Source organism: Zonotrichia leucophrys, chromosome 4A, assembly GCF_028769735.1.
Source record: "Zonotrichia leucophrys gambelii isolate GWCS_2022_RI chromosome 4A, RI_Zleu_2.0, whole genome shotgun sequence".
NCBI classification, from domain to species: Eukaryota; Metazoa; Chordata; class Aves; order Passeriformes; family Passerellidae; genus Zonotrichia; species Zonotrichia leucophrys.
Window position 1 is genome coordinate 13,140,152 of NC_088174.1, and position 14,442 is coordinate 13,154,593.

At 51.1% G+C, this 14,442-nt stretch overlaps 1 protein-coding gene across 9 annotated transcripts in view; it reads left to right on the forward strand.

Moving 5' to 3' along the window:
* The window catches only part of FHL1 (four and a half LIM domains 1), a 39,517-nt gene that overhangs the window by 22,641 nt on the left and 2,434 nt on the right, over positions 1–14,442 (forward strand). For 8 of the 9 annotated variants that reach the window (XM_064712606.1, XM_064712607.1, XM_064712613.1 and 5 more), the window contains 3 exons: positions 12,664–12,845; positions 13,585–13,762; positions 14,267–14,436. In XM_064712606.1, the coding sequence (XP_064568676.1) occupies positions 12,664–12,845; positions 13,585–13,762; positions 14,267–14,436 (530 nt within the window). Of the gene's footprint in view, positions 1–1,052; positions 1,072–12,663; positions 12,846–13,584; positions 13,763–14,266; positions 14,437–14,442 lie in introns of those variants that run through there. The other variant, XM_064712609.1, reaches the window with a different exon arrangement.

Genomic DNA, 14,442 nt, shown 5'->3' on the forward strand with positions numbered 1-14,442 from the left:
TTGCCAGAATCACAGTCCATCCACAAACAGTCCTTTCTTCTCCTCCCCTGAAAATCAAGGTCTGTAAGGGGAAACACCAAGGCTCCTTGGTGCCACAGAGCACTGCTGGTGTGGGGCTTTGGCTTGGTCCCTGTCCTGTGTGGGCAGAGGTTGGAGGTCTGCAGAGCCATCTGCCCAGCAGCTTCCTGGGGATGTGGTATTTTGCTAGAAAGCATTTCCAGGCTTTGGAGGAAGAACTTGTGCAGAGCCTGCAGCACCCACCTTGTGAGTCTGCCTTGCAGCCAGGTCCTGTTGGATGGACACAGGAGGATGTAGGGGATGCTGGAGACTGTGTATTGTGGCTGATGTCTGGGTAGCTGCTAATCTCTGACTCTAGTGGGTAGCTTTCCAAAGAATGACCCAGCTTTCAAACAGTGAAGCAAACCAGTAGCTGAACTTCCTTCCATGAGCTCCATAGTGAGCTGTTTATGCTGAGCACTGCCCAGCCAGCTGCTGTGTCCATGAGAAGGAACTGGGAGCTACTGGAGGTGCAGAGAGCCTGCTGGACACTGTGAAATATTGTCTCAGTGATGGCTCACTCACTGCTTGGTGAAGCCCTGACATGAGCATTTATTGCGTGGGTATGGCAGGATTATATTGCTGTGCCTGTTCCTCACACCTCATCTGTCCTGGGAAAGACTGCTGTGCTGCCTGGCTGGGTCACTCTGGTATTTATTTGACAGGGACTTGAGTTATTTTTCTCGGCTCTGAAGCCAGGGCTGAGCCACAGGGTGTGACTGGCAAATATCTGCCTCATGTTTGGCTCCACTGGTCATTCCCCCTGCCCATGAGTGCAACTGAACTTGAACAAAGAAAGACCTAAAGGTGGCCAAGATGGCCCTAAGGGGCTCCACTGCCCCAGGTGTGAAGCTTTGGGGTGATAGGCTGGGGAATAACTGAGGTGAGGTGCAGCTGGTTGGCCCCAAGGCTCCTCCCAGGACACATCACCTGGCAAAAGGGACTGAGAACCATCACAGCTCTGCTGGCTGGGTCTGTGTGTGACACAGTTGTAGAGCTGCTGGGGAGGAAGAGGTAAATGCAGTATTTGAAGATTTTTAGCCCAATTATGAGCCTGCTGCTCTTATGAGGCTTCTGAATCAGACCAGTCTTGGCAGTACACGTGGCCCTGTCTCCCAAGAGGAGTAGAGGAAGTCTTTGTCTCCCCTCAGGGTTGTGCGACCTTCATGGACATGCTCACACCTGTGGGCTCACCTTGCAGTCCTTGAAGGGGCTGCGGGCAGCCTGCTGAGCCTCCAGCCCACTGCCTGCACACTCACAGCACAGGGACCTGGCAGACAGAGCTGGGAAGAGAATCATGGCTCACGTTTATGAAAGTGCATTTTAAGACTAAGACATCTGTCTTTCTAAGAGATTTTTTACAATTCTTCAGCCTTTTGAGGCTGTTCCTTTTTGAGTTTGCACTGAAGGTCTAAATCTAACTGTTGGGACTACAGCAGGCACTCAACGTCCTTGGTGCTGGGAGATGCAGCCTTGGCATCTTATCTGTAATGCAAGAAAAAGGAGCAGGGATTGGAGGAAATTGACTTTATTTTGAAGTTGATTCAAAACCAGCTCTGCCCAGCACCTGCTGCAGCCTCTCCTCTCCCCAGTCTTCTCTGGAGCCTGGGGGTGCCAGGGGCTGTTTGATGCCTGTACCCCACCCCACTGGCACAGCCAGCATGGGGAGCAGGAGCTGAACAAAGCCTTGGGACTACAAAGCAGCTCCTGATTTATGCACAGACACTCCCCCAGGCCCCAGGGTCACTTGGCTCCCAGCAGCAGTGAGAGCTCTGCCATGTCAGCAACAGGTGAAGGGAAGAAGTGCCAGTCAGGAGCGTGTGTGGAGGGGAGCCACAGAGCAGATGGCAGCAGGGAAATAAATTTGGAGCTGCCACAGGAATAGTCCTGGAAACAGTCCAGCCTGTGGATGGAGGCAGATGGGGAAGGACTTGGTTTATATCTCTTCCTGGTTTTGCTTTTATTCAGATGGGTTTATTTCCAGCTCTGTTATCTCTGACCATTCCTTCCTATTACTACGCCCTTATCCCTTTTTTCCCTCTCTTCTTATCCTGTTTTCTTTTCCGCCTTTTGTTTCTACTCACACTCTGTCTGAGCTGCTGGATGTTGCCCACCCTGCATCTGCTTCCTTATAAACCTATTCCAGATTCCTCTACCCCTGCCTTCAGAGCTGACCCATAAAACTTCCCTTGGCACTGAAAGGCTCAGCTTGCTGCTGTGACCCAGCTGTGAGCTGGAGCTCAGCCTGGAAGAATCCTGCCTTTGGCACATCTTGCCACTTTCCTTCTCTCTGTCCCTGTGAGCTGTTCCCTGGAACACCAGGGGCTCACCTGGTGCCTGGGGTGCTCATTCCTCTGTCCCTGCAGTGATGTCCTTGCTGGTTTTGCTCTGGATGTGGGAACATCCCAGCTGTCTCTGCCTTGTGTTCCTGTGAGTGCCTGTGGGATGCTTCAGGGGTGCCAAGGCACATCCTTGTACACTGATTTGAGACTTTTGGGGCATTTTTGGGATACTTCACACAGAAACTGTTCAGATTTGAAAGTACAAGATGGAAAATTCCCATTGTGGTTCATGTGTGTGTGTGTCAGGCAGGGTCTCTGGCTGGGGGGACAGGGACCAGCATCCCCTGGCAGTGTTCTGTGGCTGATGTGCAAACACTGCCCTGCAGTGCCTGCTGCCAGTGCTGGATACTGAGTGCTTGGAGAGCTGGATCAGCCCCCAGTGCCAGTCCTGGTGCCAAACCTGTCCAGCATTTCTGTGCCACTGGGGACTGCTGCCTCTTATGTCTCTCTGATGGATCAGCTACAGCTGCAAAGATCTTTTCCTTGGAGAAAGCTGTATCTATGTTCTCTCTCCTTTCAAGCCCAACTCTCTTACTGGTAGTCTTCCTGCAAACTTTGTACTAAAACAAAGAACTGTTTTTTAAAAACTGTTTTATTTCTCCCTCAGAAGAGCCAAGGAAGTTTATAGCTGAGATCTCTTGGACAGGAGTGCTTTGCTATGGGAAGACACACACATGCAACCTGAGACATATAAAATAAAATTTAAAAAATAATTGATCTGCCCTCAGGACAGGAAGGGTAGGGAGCAATGTGGGACTGTCATTTCTTGGGGAGCCTGGTGAATGGCAGTGTGCTCTTCTGTGCAGGAGCACTGTGCACTGCCAGCAGCATGTATGGAAGCAGGAGGCACAGCATTACTTTAGGAGGGGCACAGGTGCTCTGCTGCTGGTATTTACTGCTGCTTTCTTTGATCATGGTGACTAATAGTTCATCAATGCCTGACTTAGAACAGCTCTCTTTAGGAGTTTCTGCCTGTTGAATGACAGCAGGATGTGTGAGCAAGCTGAGAGACCCAGACCTTTTCTGGCAGGATTCTTAGGGCAAGAAAATACTCTGGAAATCACAACGTGAATCATTTGTTTATCCCAGTAGATGACACTATGGCCCAGCGATGCTGGTCTGCAGTCAGACCCCCTGGGTGGGATCAGTGTGTCCAGGGCAGCTCCCTGGAAAACCTACAGGACAGGTTTAATGTTAAAAACAGGACATCCCAAGCCTGCTGTGCACTTGCTGGTGTATTTGTAGCACTCTTCCCTGTGGGTGCCTGGTGCACAGACAAGGGCTCAGGCAGGGCTGGCACAGCTCCATTCTGGGGCACCCTCTTTCTCCTGGAGGTGTCTGCTCCTTGACACATTACATGGGGCACTGATATCTCTCCTTGGCCCTTGTGCTACACCTCTGTGTTTAATCATCTGGGCTTGAGTGGATGAGGAGAGTCTTGGGAAGGAAAGGGGAATTGTCCAAAGTTATCTGGCTAAAACCAGGCAAGAAACCAAGAGCAGCAGTAAGGTTGTTCCATTCCTGCTGCTGCACCAGGAGGCCAGAGATTCAAACAGAATGGCCTTTAATTAAAATCTGCTCTGGGGCTTTGCAGAGTGAGCTGTGCCAGGGAGGTCCATAGCCAACCACATGTCTGGGTCTTGCTCCTGTTTCTTGGCCAAATTTTCTCCCTCTCTTCTCTCCTCCAGCCCAAGCCTGTCGTGGTGCTGTGGACACACGTGTGTTTGTGCACATGAGATGACACCCAAGTGTCCATCCCTGCTCTCCACAGCCCTCTGCAGTTCCAAACTGCTGCTGGCTGCAGCCACCTCCACTCGGGGTGTGGCAGGGCTGGCACCACAGAGACTCTGCTCCATCAGCCAGGATGGGAGCCAAGGCTTCTGCTGGGAATACCTGGGCATTCTGGGGAAAGCAGGAAATGACAGCTGGGTGAGAGGGTGCCAGGGCTTTGTGTAGGGAGCTGGAAAGGAATGAGAATGGTTAATGGTGCAAACTCTACGTGCATTGCCAAAAATGAACTCATGTCTGTAAATATTACACTGTGCACAGTAAGATTAGAACAGGAAAATACCAGTTGTTAGGGTTCCTGTTGCCATCTGAATTATGCAAACAATTTGCTGCAGTTTATAGATGAGCTGGGGCAGAATAACATTGGGTTTTTCCTCGCCAAAGTGTTTCAGCGCATCAGTATTTTAGCACACTTCCCAGCCTCAATCTGCTGCCCCAGTGGATCCATGCTGAGCTCTTTGGAATGGCTGTCAAGAGTGGCCTTTTCCAGGCCATGTTGGAAACTTGGAGATGTCAGGATGCTGGTGAGATGCTGAGCTTGTGGTTGTGCTGCCTGTGGGGCTAAAATGGGTGTGAAGGCTCAGAGACTCACCAAGGCCAGTGCTGAGGCTGGAGACTGTCCATGTGTGGCTGAGGAGCTCCTGGGAAGCAGAGCTGTTCCTGGCTGGAGCAGGGCTGCTCTTTGGAGGCCAGACACCACCACCATGGGTTCCCTGGAAGGAATGATAAACATTGGCTCTTCCCAGTGGCTGTCAGGGAGGTTCAGTGACTTTCCCACGGCCGTGCAGTGCGTCAGTGGGAGGCAGGATTAGCAGCTGGGCCTCCCTGGCCCCCGGCCCTGAGCGTCCCCAGCAGTTGCATAACCCAGGGTGAGCTGGGAGCTGCTGCAGCCCGGGGGTCCCTGCAGGAGGGACCCCGAGTCACAGCTCCCTCTCCTCCTGCTGTGACTTGGGTGGAAACAGCTCAGCAGGAGCCATGGAGCTGGGAGCTTCCTGAGAGCTTTGGGGACACCTGAGTCCAGAGGACAGAGGCATGAGCCAGTGCCTCCAAAGCCATGCTAGATGCTAGAGAAGCCCCATATCATCACACCCATCTTTCCAAGTGCTGCTCCTCAGGGATTTGCTCCCTTTGGGCAGTTAATGCTGTGAGCTTCCTCAAGGAAAAAGCTGGGGAAGGACCAGGAATGGCAGTTTCACTGGCAGTGAAACTTCAGCGTGACCTCCATGTTGAGAGCAAATCCAACCCACCCATGAATGTATGTGCTGTATTCCTGTGGGCTGTCAGCTGAGTCCTCTGGGGTACAGCACATTCTTTCTGGGCCAGAAGACAGCCCTGGCTGGCTCCTGGGGCTGCAGCCCCCCTGGTACCCACAGGGCTGTGATCATCTCTTCCCTTCTGCCATGGCAGAGCAGCGTTCGTGCTGGGTCTGTAATTTAGCTCAGGACTGCTACGAGACACAATCTCACTCTAAAGCCAAGGCCAAATAGTACCAGCATGGGGTCAAGTTCATGAGTTCATTCTGCCTTTGGGACTAATTTGGGTGCTGAGTAGCTGGGCAGGTATTTGACTGTTGCCTGCAGAGACCTAGAGGTCTCAGGATCCTATTCTTCTCCCTCAGATCACCTAAAATGGTAAGAATTTCCAAGGGGGATTAAGGTTGAGATCTCTGGGGAGGGGAGTGGACATCTGGTAGGAGTCCTGTCCATATTAATAGCCTCCATTTAAATATATGTTATCAAATGGGGCAGCTCCTTATCAGCCTGTGAACTCCATTACCTGAGGGGCTGCTGGTGACTTTGGGCTGCTGACCATGGCTTTCCACAGGCACACAGGTAAAGTGGCTGTGCTGCCAGGGGTTGGGGGAGTACACCTGGTGAACGGGGAGGAAGGTTTTGCTAAAAGGCTCCTGTGCAGAGAAATAACTTTGAATGCAGACTGAAACCTCAGCAATCTGCAGCTGTAACTCCTGATGGCAAATGAGCTGATAACAGCGGGAGGCTGGTGCTGGAGAACAGTGCTGGTGGTGGCCTCATTTGTTTTGTAAAATGCATTGGATTTTAAATGTTTTTGTATCTGCTGCTGTGGGAAGGCTAGGACTCAGCTGTTATTTGAGCAAGACTTGGTAAAAATGGGGAACAATGCTCCTCCTTGCAGCAAGTTTATTGCAGTGAGGAGAGAAACCCAGTGAAGAGGGGAGACCAGAGTGTAAACCCAGATGGTTTGCTCTGCTCTGGTGGGAAGTTTGTGGTTAGTCCTTCTTCTCTGTTTATCTTTTAGTTCAGATGGGCTGACCCTTACCAGTGACAGGGAAATGTTAATTTTTCCATTAACACTGACAGGAATCTTGAGATCATATTTTACATGGCAGGATGGGTGTCTTCCCACCCTGACCCATTCCTCTAGCCCTGCAGCTGAAGACAATCAGAAGCTCTTTGGGAATTTCAAAAGCCTATCTCCCTCTTAGCAGCTGTTTTTGTGCGTATCCAGGGTGCATTCACAGCCCTACAGCACAGAGGCAGTGCCATTGTGTCTCTTGGTGAGACACAGCCCTGAGGGTGGATGTGCTGGGGACAGGGTGGGCACAGCTCCTGTGGCACCAAACTCAGCTGCTGCACACCAGGAGCCAGCGGTGCTCCTGAGACTTGGGAGCAGAGAGACTCCTCAAAGCTGGGCAGAACAGGCACACTTTGCTGCTCAGCTCCCTGCTCACCTTCCAGGGTGAGGCACACTCCTGAGGCTGCTTGCACAGCAGGTAACTGCTCAGGATTTGCTGGTGGGATACACATACATGTTATGCAGGGCACCACTGTGAGTAAAATCTGACTTCTGTGGCATCATTTGATGTGAGAAGATGTTTAACTTCAGGCCACAAGACTGACCAATGCTGTAGCATCCTTCCATTACACTCCCGGCTATGTAATTTTTTCTTTCTCATCTTCCTCAGGGGATGTTCCCTGGAGCAAGAACGCAGAGACTTGATGCTTGCTGTAAATATAAAATGCTGCAGGGTGTTCTAAGCAGATGATGAGGTTGGACTGCTGCTGCCAAACAGTCACAGCACAGTGTCTGATCCTGCAGACCATTGGGAACCCCATGGCAGCTGTGGGGGTATCACAGTGCCTGCTAGGGTGCTGCTGGACCCTCCAGAGCAGGAGGAACTCTCATTTTGGTACCTGGGAGCACCTGGGTGTGAGAAGAGCATCCAGCTGCTGAGGTGGGACAGAGCAGTGCTTAGCTGGGAACACAACAGGGGAGTCTCAAAGGGCAAAACTTAATGCAGCCACAGAGTTAGTTACTGACCAGGATTTATTTTGTTTTGAAAGGTTTGGGCTTTGTTGCTTAAACTCTGCCTGAATAGGCTCAGCCTTACTTGAGGCAGCAGTGCCTTGTTAGCCTTCACTGAGTGCCAAAGCAATCTCTGGGGAAAGTGTTTGCAGGGCTGGGCCAGTGATTTTTAATAAATGGTATGTCCCTGCTTCCCTGGGGAACTGTGAGGATTTAGTAATGACTGGGATGTGCTCACACATGGTGGCAATAGGACTGTAGGGAATGTTTTTGGCAAGCGCCTGAGGAACTTGGAGCTGTTCTTGCTCTAAATAAAGAAGCTTTCCTTTTATCAACAGATTAATTTTTGAATTATAGAGTATGAGACTTGCACGTGCCCCAGCCTGGCACTGGGAGAGCACAGCTCTGGTATTTTCAGCCCTCCTAGCAAAAAGGACCTACTAGAGATTTCTTTTCTTTCTTTTCTTGGGCTTTGCAAATGTTTGTTGCCCAGGGCATCATGCCAGTGCAGTCCTGAGTGTCACTTTGCATTTGGGATTAACAGGACCCTTCTTTTAAGGGTTTCCCAGGTATTTATAGCAAACCATGCGACTTGCACAGAGGAATGCTGAGAATAGTAACTCAGGTGACAGAGCAGGGCTGCCAGCTCTGATCTGAAACAGGCAGGTGTAGCCATGCCTGGCAGTGTGGGGCTGTGTACTCAGTCTGCTGAAAAAAAATAAAATTAATGTAGAATTGAAAAGCTCTTTTTCTTCCATATGCAACTGTGTGTACGGCAGAGGGTTAACAACTCCAACCTCATCTTCTTTCTTAAGTGCAGAATAATCTGTAAAGTGTCATTACAGTCTCTCTGGTTGTGTTTAGAGACTACACTTCAAGTTCTTCCTTGGTGGTTTATCACATTTAAACATATTCCCCAGAGACATTAACACATAGCCTGTGCTAAGTGCTTTGCTTATCAGCCATGCTTCAGCTTCCCTCCCTGAGTGTTTTGGTTCCATTTATTGTGCAAACCACTGTGATGCTGCTTTGGCTGAACTGGGATGAGCCAGCCCAGGGTGATGTAGGAGCCCGGCAGGGGTTGTGTGGGTGCAGCAGTTTTTGTGGGGTGGCACTGCTTAGGTCTGTACCCTTTCCATCCCAAAGCTGCCCATGCTGCAGGGTGCAGAGGTGGCCCTGACCCTCAGTGGCTGCTTGGTGTTGGTGCCCCTTGGAAACCTCTGGGGCCCAAGTGTTTGAGGTCTCTGAAGGACTGAAGGTGTGGCTGTTCAAGGGCTGTTTTTGTGGAGTAGAAGATGCTTTCAGAGGACAAGTGGCAAACTGGCACCTCTGTGGTCAGGTAAATGTTAGGGTTGTATTCCAGGGGGTCTTTGTGCCAAATACCATGATATCTGAGAAGGCCACAGGCCTGGCCTTCTGCCCTCCAGCTGTAGCCAAATCCATCAGGGAGCTACATTTAGAGACCCCCCTGCCAGGGCTGGTGTGACTGGGATCCCTTGCTTAGAGCAAGATTCATTTCTGGAAGTATGGCTGCATTTTCTCCATCTTATTGAGGGTCCTCTAGGCTATTTAAGGATGGGCACATTCTGTGTTTCCTCCTCCCCCCAGCTGCCTGTGCTTGCTGTTTTCACCTGCTTCTCTCCAGCAGAACAATCCTCTGCGCATGCCTGGGAGGGGGAATAGCTCCAGCCTGTCCATGCTCTTCCTCTGCTTTCCAAATCCCATTCTATGGCCTCAGTGTCAGGCTGGCATGGGGTTTGGATCAGTGCATGTCCTCAGGCTATGAGATTCTCCTGGGGCCAAAAAAGAGACCAGGCTGTCACCTTGGAGATGCCATAGTCTGGTGTAAAGGTACAGCCATAGAAACTCGTGCTCAAGTGACTTCTCAGCTAAAATAGCTGCATGCACTGCTCTCATTTTCAGCACAGCAGTGTGAAAAGAAGCACAGAGGTTCAGTGCTCTGGGTTTTAGTGGTGGTTTGGTGAGTGATTTCCCTGGTTTTGGGTTGCTGTAGCACTGTTTTACCCCTGGTGTGGATCCTACCCTGTGCTCAGCATCTGCTGCATGGGAAGGGATGATGAGGGCACTGAATAAAGACCTAAGGAAGTGATGATTTTCCATGTACCCAGTGTACCCCCAGTTTCATAACTTGCCTACTTTTCAGACAGTAAAGACAGGCCAGGGTTAATATACCTGGAAGCTCTGGAAAGTTGTACTGTGGGGACCTGGTGCAGCTGGAGGGTGAACAGGTTATTTAGGAGATCAACAACTCCAAACCCATGACCTGCTGCCAAGCAGGCTTTAGAAATACATTTATTTTTATACAAACCACAAGAAATATCTGTTCTGTTTACCTTCCATGAGAGGGGACAGGGCTGCTGAGGGGACCAGCTGTAGGACACCAAATGAAGCTGAGCTCTGAAGTGTCCACAGATGTTTGCTCCATTTGGGGAAAATAATCTGGTGGTCCCAGCACAGCTGCTGTTGGCCTGGAGCTCCACTTTGCATACACTGGTGGCTTCCAGGACTCTGTACACCCTACCCTGGGTGGGCTGGTCCTGCTCCTGTGGCTGCTGTGGGCTCTGGACATGGCACAGGTGAGCAGAGCCCATCAGCACCCAGCACATTTGCAGGGGCAATGGGACCCTGCGTCTTCACTGCAGGCAAGGGGACAGAGGTGCCTCTCCTGGCTCCAGATCAGGAGTTCAGGGATGATAGTGCTGGCAGGAAGGGCTGATAGTGAGGGCAGGAAGCCTCTGGAAAAGCTGGAAGCAAATTCATGCCCCTGCCTGTGTACCAGAGGGGCTTTCTGCTGTGTGAGATGGCACAAGGCTGAAGCAGAAGCTGCTGGCACAGCCCAGTCTGGGGGCTCCAGCCTGGTGTTAATTTGCCTGTGGAGCTGCAGAGCTGCTGTGATAAATGTGTCTCACATTAGCAGGTGATGTGTTACATGGGAACACGGGGCTGTGCTGCTCCCTGAGCCATGCTTTCAAGATTATGTGTTCAGGCTGAAAGCAACCCTAAACCTGAGATCAGGAACATTTCAATACCATTTGCCCTGGGCTCTGCAATTCCATTTCTTCCAAATAAAACCCACCTGCTTGCACAAGCTCTGCAGAGCTGGTGGTGGCTCACATAGTTTCCATGTTTCCCAGCTGTTTATCTGTTTCATTTGCTTGAACAGGTACCTCAAAGGCCCTTGGTGTAGTTGTCAGCAGGACATGACATCCCCTGGCCTTGCCAAGGGATTATTTCCAGACCTTGGCCCCTCCACAAAGTACAAGTCCTACCAGCTCAGCCTCCAGCCTGCCTCTGTCAGTTTTAGGGGCAGGAACAGGGTGTGAACAGAGCCTCCACCTCTGCTGCAGCCTCCCTGTGTGAAACTTCTCTTTAGGGCTCTCTGTCCTGCTCTCTGAAATATAAATCCTTCAGTTTGTTCAGGCCCTGTGTTATTGAGAAGGTGACAAAGAGGAGATAGTGTGAAGACTTTTGGATTTCAAAGCCTGCAAGGTAACAGTGTGAGTCCCACTCTTCCTGAGCCCAGATGAGGCAGATGCTGTGCTGTGATGGCAAAGTGTTCATGTACAGCTCCTCTGGCTCTGTACCCAGCAGGGTTGGGCTGCTCCTGGTGTGCTGCAGGGCTCTGGTGAGGCTGGGCCCTGTAGCTGATGGTGCATCTGGAATTACTGGGGTGGGGAAGTGTCCATGAAAATCCTGTGAGCCTTAGGCCTTAACAGGGCACACCAAGAGCATCCTGCAGCCAAGGGCGAGCCCAACAGGGTCCCAGTGACCCTGTCTTGTTGTGAGGGCACAGCCAGGAGTGACACACCCTCCCTGCACCCCAGAATCCCTACAGGTTTGGTGTATAAAGGCACATTTTGCTGGGCTGGGAGCAGCAGAGCTGGAATAGCACTGTGGTACCCCCGAGCTCTGTGAGGAACAGGCTCCAGGATAGCCTCAAGGCTGGGTGGGGTGGTCCAAGGTGAGGCCACGTGATGGAGGCAGCAGCAGTTTGTGTGGCCTGACTCTGTCCTTTCCCTCCCTTCCTCTGTCAGGAAGAGAGGATATTTCCTCTTGGCAGTCCCTGCTGCCAGACCACAGCTACATTTCCCATCGGGCTGGTGATGATGCAGAAGGTTCAAGGCTGTGTCCCTGTGTGTTGGCTGTGCAGGGAAATGGGCTCTGCAGTGCTGGGGCACCGGTGGCAGGAGCAGGGGTGGAGCTGCCTCTATGGACTCCATGGGCTTCTGTAACTCTTTTATTCTCTCCCTGGAAGTGCTCCAGGCCAGGCTGGATCGGGCTTTAAGCAACCTGATGTAGTGGCTGGCACCCCTGTCCTTAGCAGGGGGCTTGGAACAAGATGATCCTTAAGGTTCCTTCAAACCCAAACCAGTCCAGGATTCTCTGAATCGTGACAGAGCCCTTGTAGCTCCTTGCAAGAGTGTTAGTGGCTTTTGCTGAGGAAGGGTGCATGGAATGGAGGGAGCCATTAGCAGGAGACTGGGAGTGCAGGAAGGGATGGGTGTCTGGGGAGAAAGTGTGAGCCAAAATGGAAAATCCTCCAGTCAAGATTCCCCACACTCGCTGACAGCTCCCTGGCCATGGTGGAACATCAGACCTTGGCAGAGCCTTGATGGTGTGAACTGAAAAATATCTCTCCATGGAGGCAGATTTTTTTCTTGGTTTTTTTTTTTCCTTTTTTTTTTCCCTTATGATTTTATATGTGAAAGCCTGGTGAAAAGAAGCAGCTGGAAGCTGCACAACTATCCAGCACAAAAGGCCTTGGAGGGCTGCAGCTGGCTGTGGGTTCAGGCTGAAAACATGGAAACAATTCCACTGTGCTTGTGTTTGTTGGTGATTTCTGCACACAAGTGATGTGGTGTCTCAATCAGGACATCACTGAGGCCTGCAGGAATGAACTAAGGACTCCCAGTGAGTGATCAGGTGTCATTACCCTTGCTCAATGTACAGCATGTAAATAAACCAGCCCAGCATCCTTCCACTTAACAAGGGGATAGGGAAAAGTCTGGTTTGGGATTCTGCTCTCCTCAATTGGAGCTCCTTTCCCTATCAAGGAGCCACCATGTGCTTATTCCTGAGCCACGTTCCTCTGACTGACCTGCACAGCCCCAGGAGGCTGGAGCAGCTGCCAGGGCCTCAGTGCTGTCCCTTCATGGCTGTGCTCTTGCAGGGCCTGGCAGCTACACCGTAGGCACCATGTCGGAGCGCTTCGACTGCCACTACTGCCGGGATCCCCTGCAGGGCAAGAAGTACGTGCAGAAGGAGGGGCGGCACTGCTGCGTCAAGTGCTTCGACAAGTTCTGTGCCAACACCTGCATCGAGTGCAAGAAACCCATCGGGGCCGACTCCAAGGTGAGTGCTGAGCTCCTTGGTGGGTGAGGAGGAGAGGCAGAGGCTGGTCACCCTCCTGTTTGCTGTGGTCAGGCTCTGAGCAGCTCTTTGGGAGTCCTCTGGCTGCCAGCTGTGTGCTTATCGAGCAAAGAGCAGTGCTGGGGTGTGCTCATGGTGGGCTGCTTGGGCACAGGATCTTATTCCAGGGTCTAGATCCAGCCACATGACCTGCTGCAAATGCTGAAGTGCCCTCCAGAGAGAGCTGCAGGGAGCTGGATAGGGCTCGTGCATAGGGCCTGCCTGCAAAACTAATTTCATGGCCAAAGCACTGAGGACTGATTTTTGTCAGATGCTTATTGCTTCATGATGGAAATCAAGAGTTCTTTCTGTATATATATAGCATGTATCTTCAGGGCCAGACAAATGCTTATGGCAATAATAATGTACACCTGAACTAGAGGGAATGTAAGAACATGAGAACTTGCAGAACCTCAAATCTCCAAGCTGTTGGTTTGAAGCATCTTCTGCCCCCCTGAAAGTTCAAAGTGAATGTGATTGTGTCAGCGAGTTTGGTTAAATGTCCTTCCCTTAAGTGCTTGAAGAGGAGCTGTAGCCCTACCCACTGAATCAGACAAACTTAGGAACAACAAATCCATCCTTTACTGTCCAGGCTGGTGAGACAGGAGCTTGGCTTTAGGGCTGCTCAGGGGGAGAGAAAAGCTTCTCACTCCATCCCTCCCTCCCTTTCTGTTTATTGCAGGAGCTGCATTTCAAGAACCGCTACTGGCACGACAGCTGCTTCCGCTGCTTCAAGTGCTACACGTCCCTGGTCAATGAACCCTTCATGCTAAGGGAGAACAACAAGGTCTGGTGCAGCAACTGCACTGCTGCTGAGGATGCACCAAGGTGTAAGGGCTGCTTCAAGCCCATTATTGCAGGTACTGTGCCAGTGATGGGTCTGAGGGCCATGCTCTGCTCCAGGGCATAACCAGGGGGGTTTATCAAGGGGGTTTATCATATTTATATGTGGAGGCTGCAGTTAGGGGTTTGGGCAACACAGTGGAAGGCTGGAGCACCTCAGAATAGTAAATTGTGATTGTTGCTCTCACCTGTCCATTTTATTCAAGTGTTGAAAGGCTTCATTGCCATTAACCCTCATGCGGATAATTAACCCTCATGTCAGTCTTTACTATTTCTACCAAAAGCTTTGCTGGGTAAATCAAGGTTCTAAAAGGCTCAGGCAGCTGGTAACTATTTTAAGATAATTTAGCAAGCCCTGGCTAGAATCAGATACAGAAATTACCAGCTCATCCCTACTCTGCATTCCTGGAATCCTGGGCATAGCTATGGACAGGTCTTGCCCTCAGATGTTAACTGCACAGGGGGAAGGGTTTGCCACAGGCCTGAAATCTCACAGGACAAGTTATTTTTATTTGTTGTAGGAGACCAAAACGTTGAGTACAAGAAGATGGTCTGGCACAAGGATTGCTTCACCTGCAGCCAGTGCAAGCAAGTGATTGGATCTGGGAGCTTCTTCCCCAAGGGTGATGACTTCTACTGTGTCTCCTGCCATGAGCACAAGTTTGCCAAGACCTGTGCTAAGTGCAAGAATGTAAGT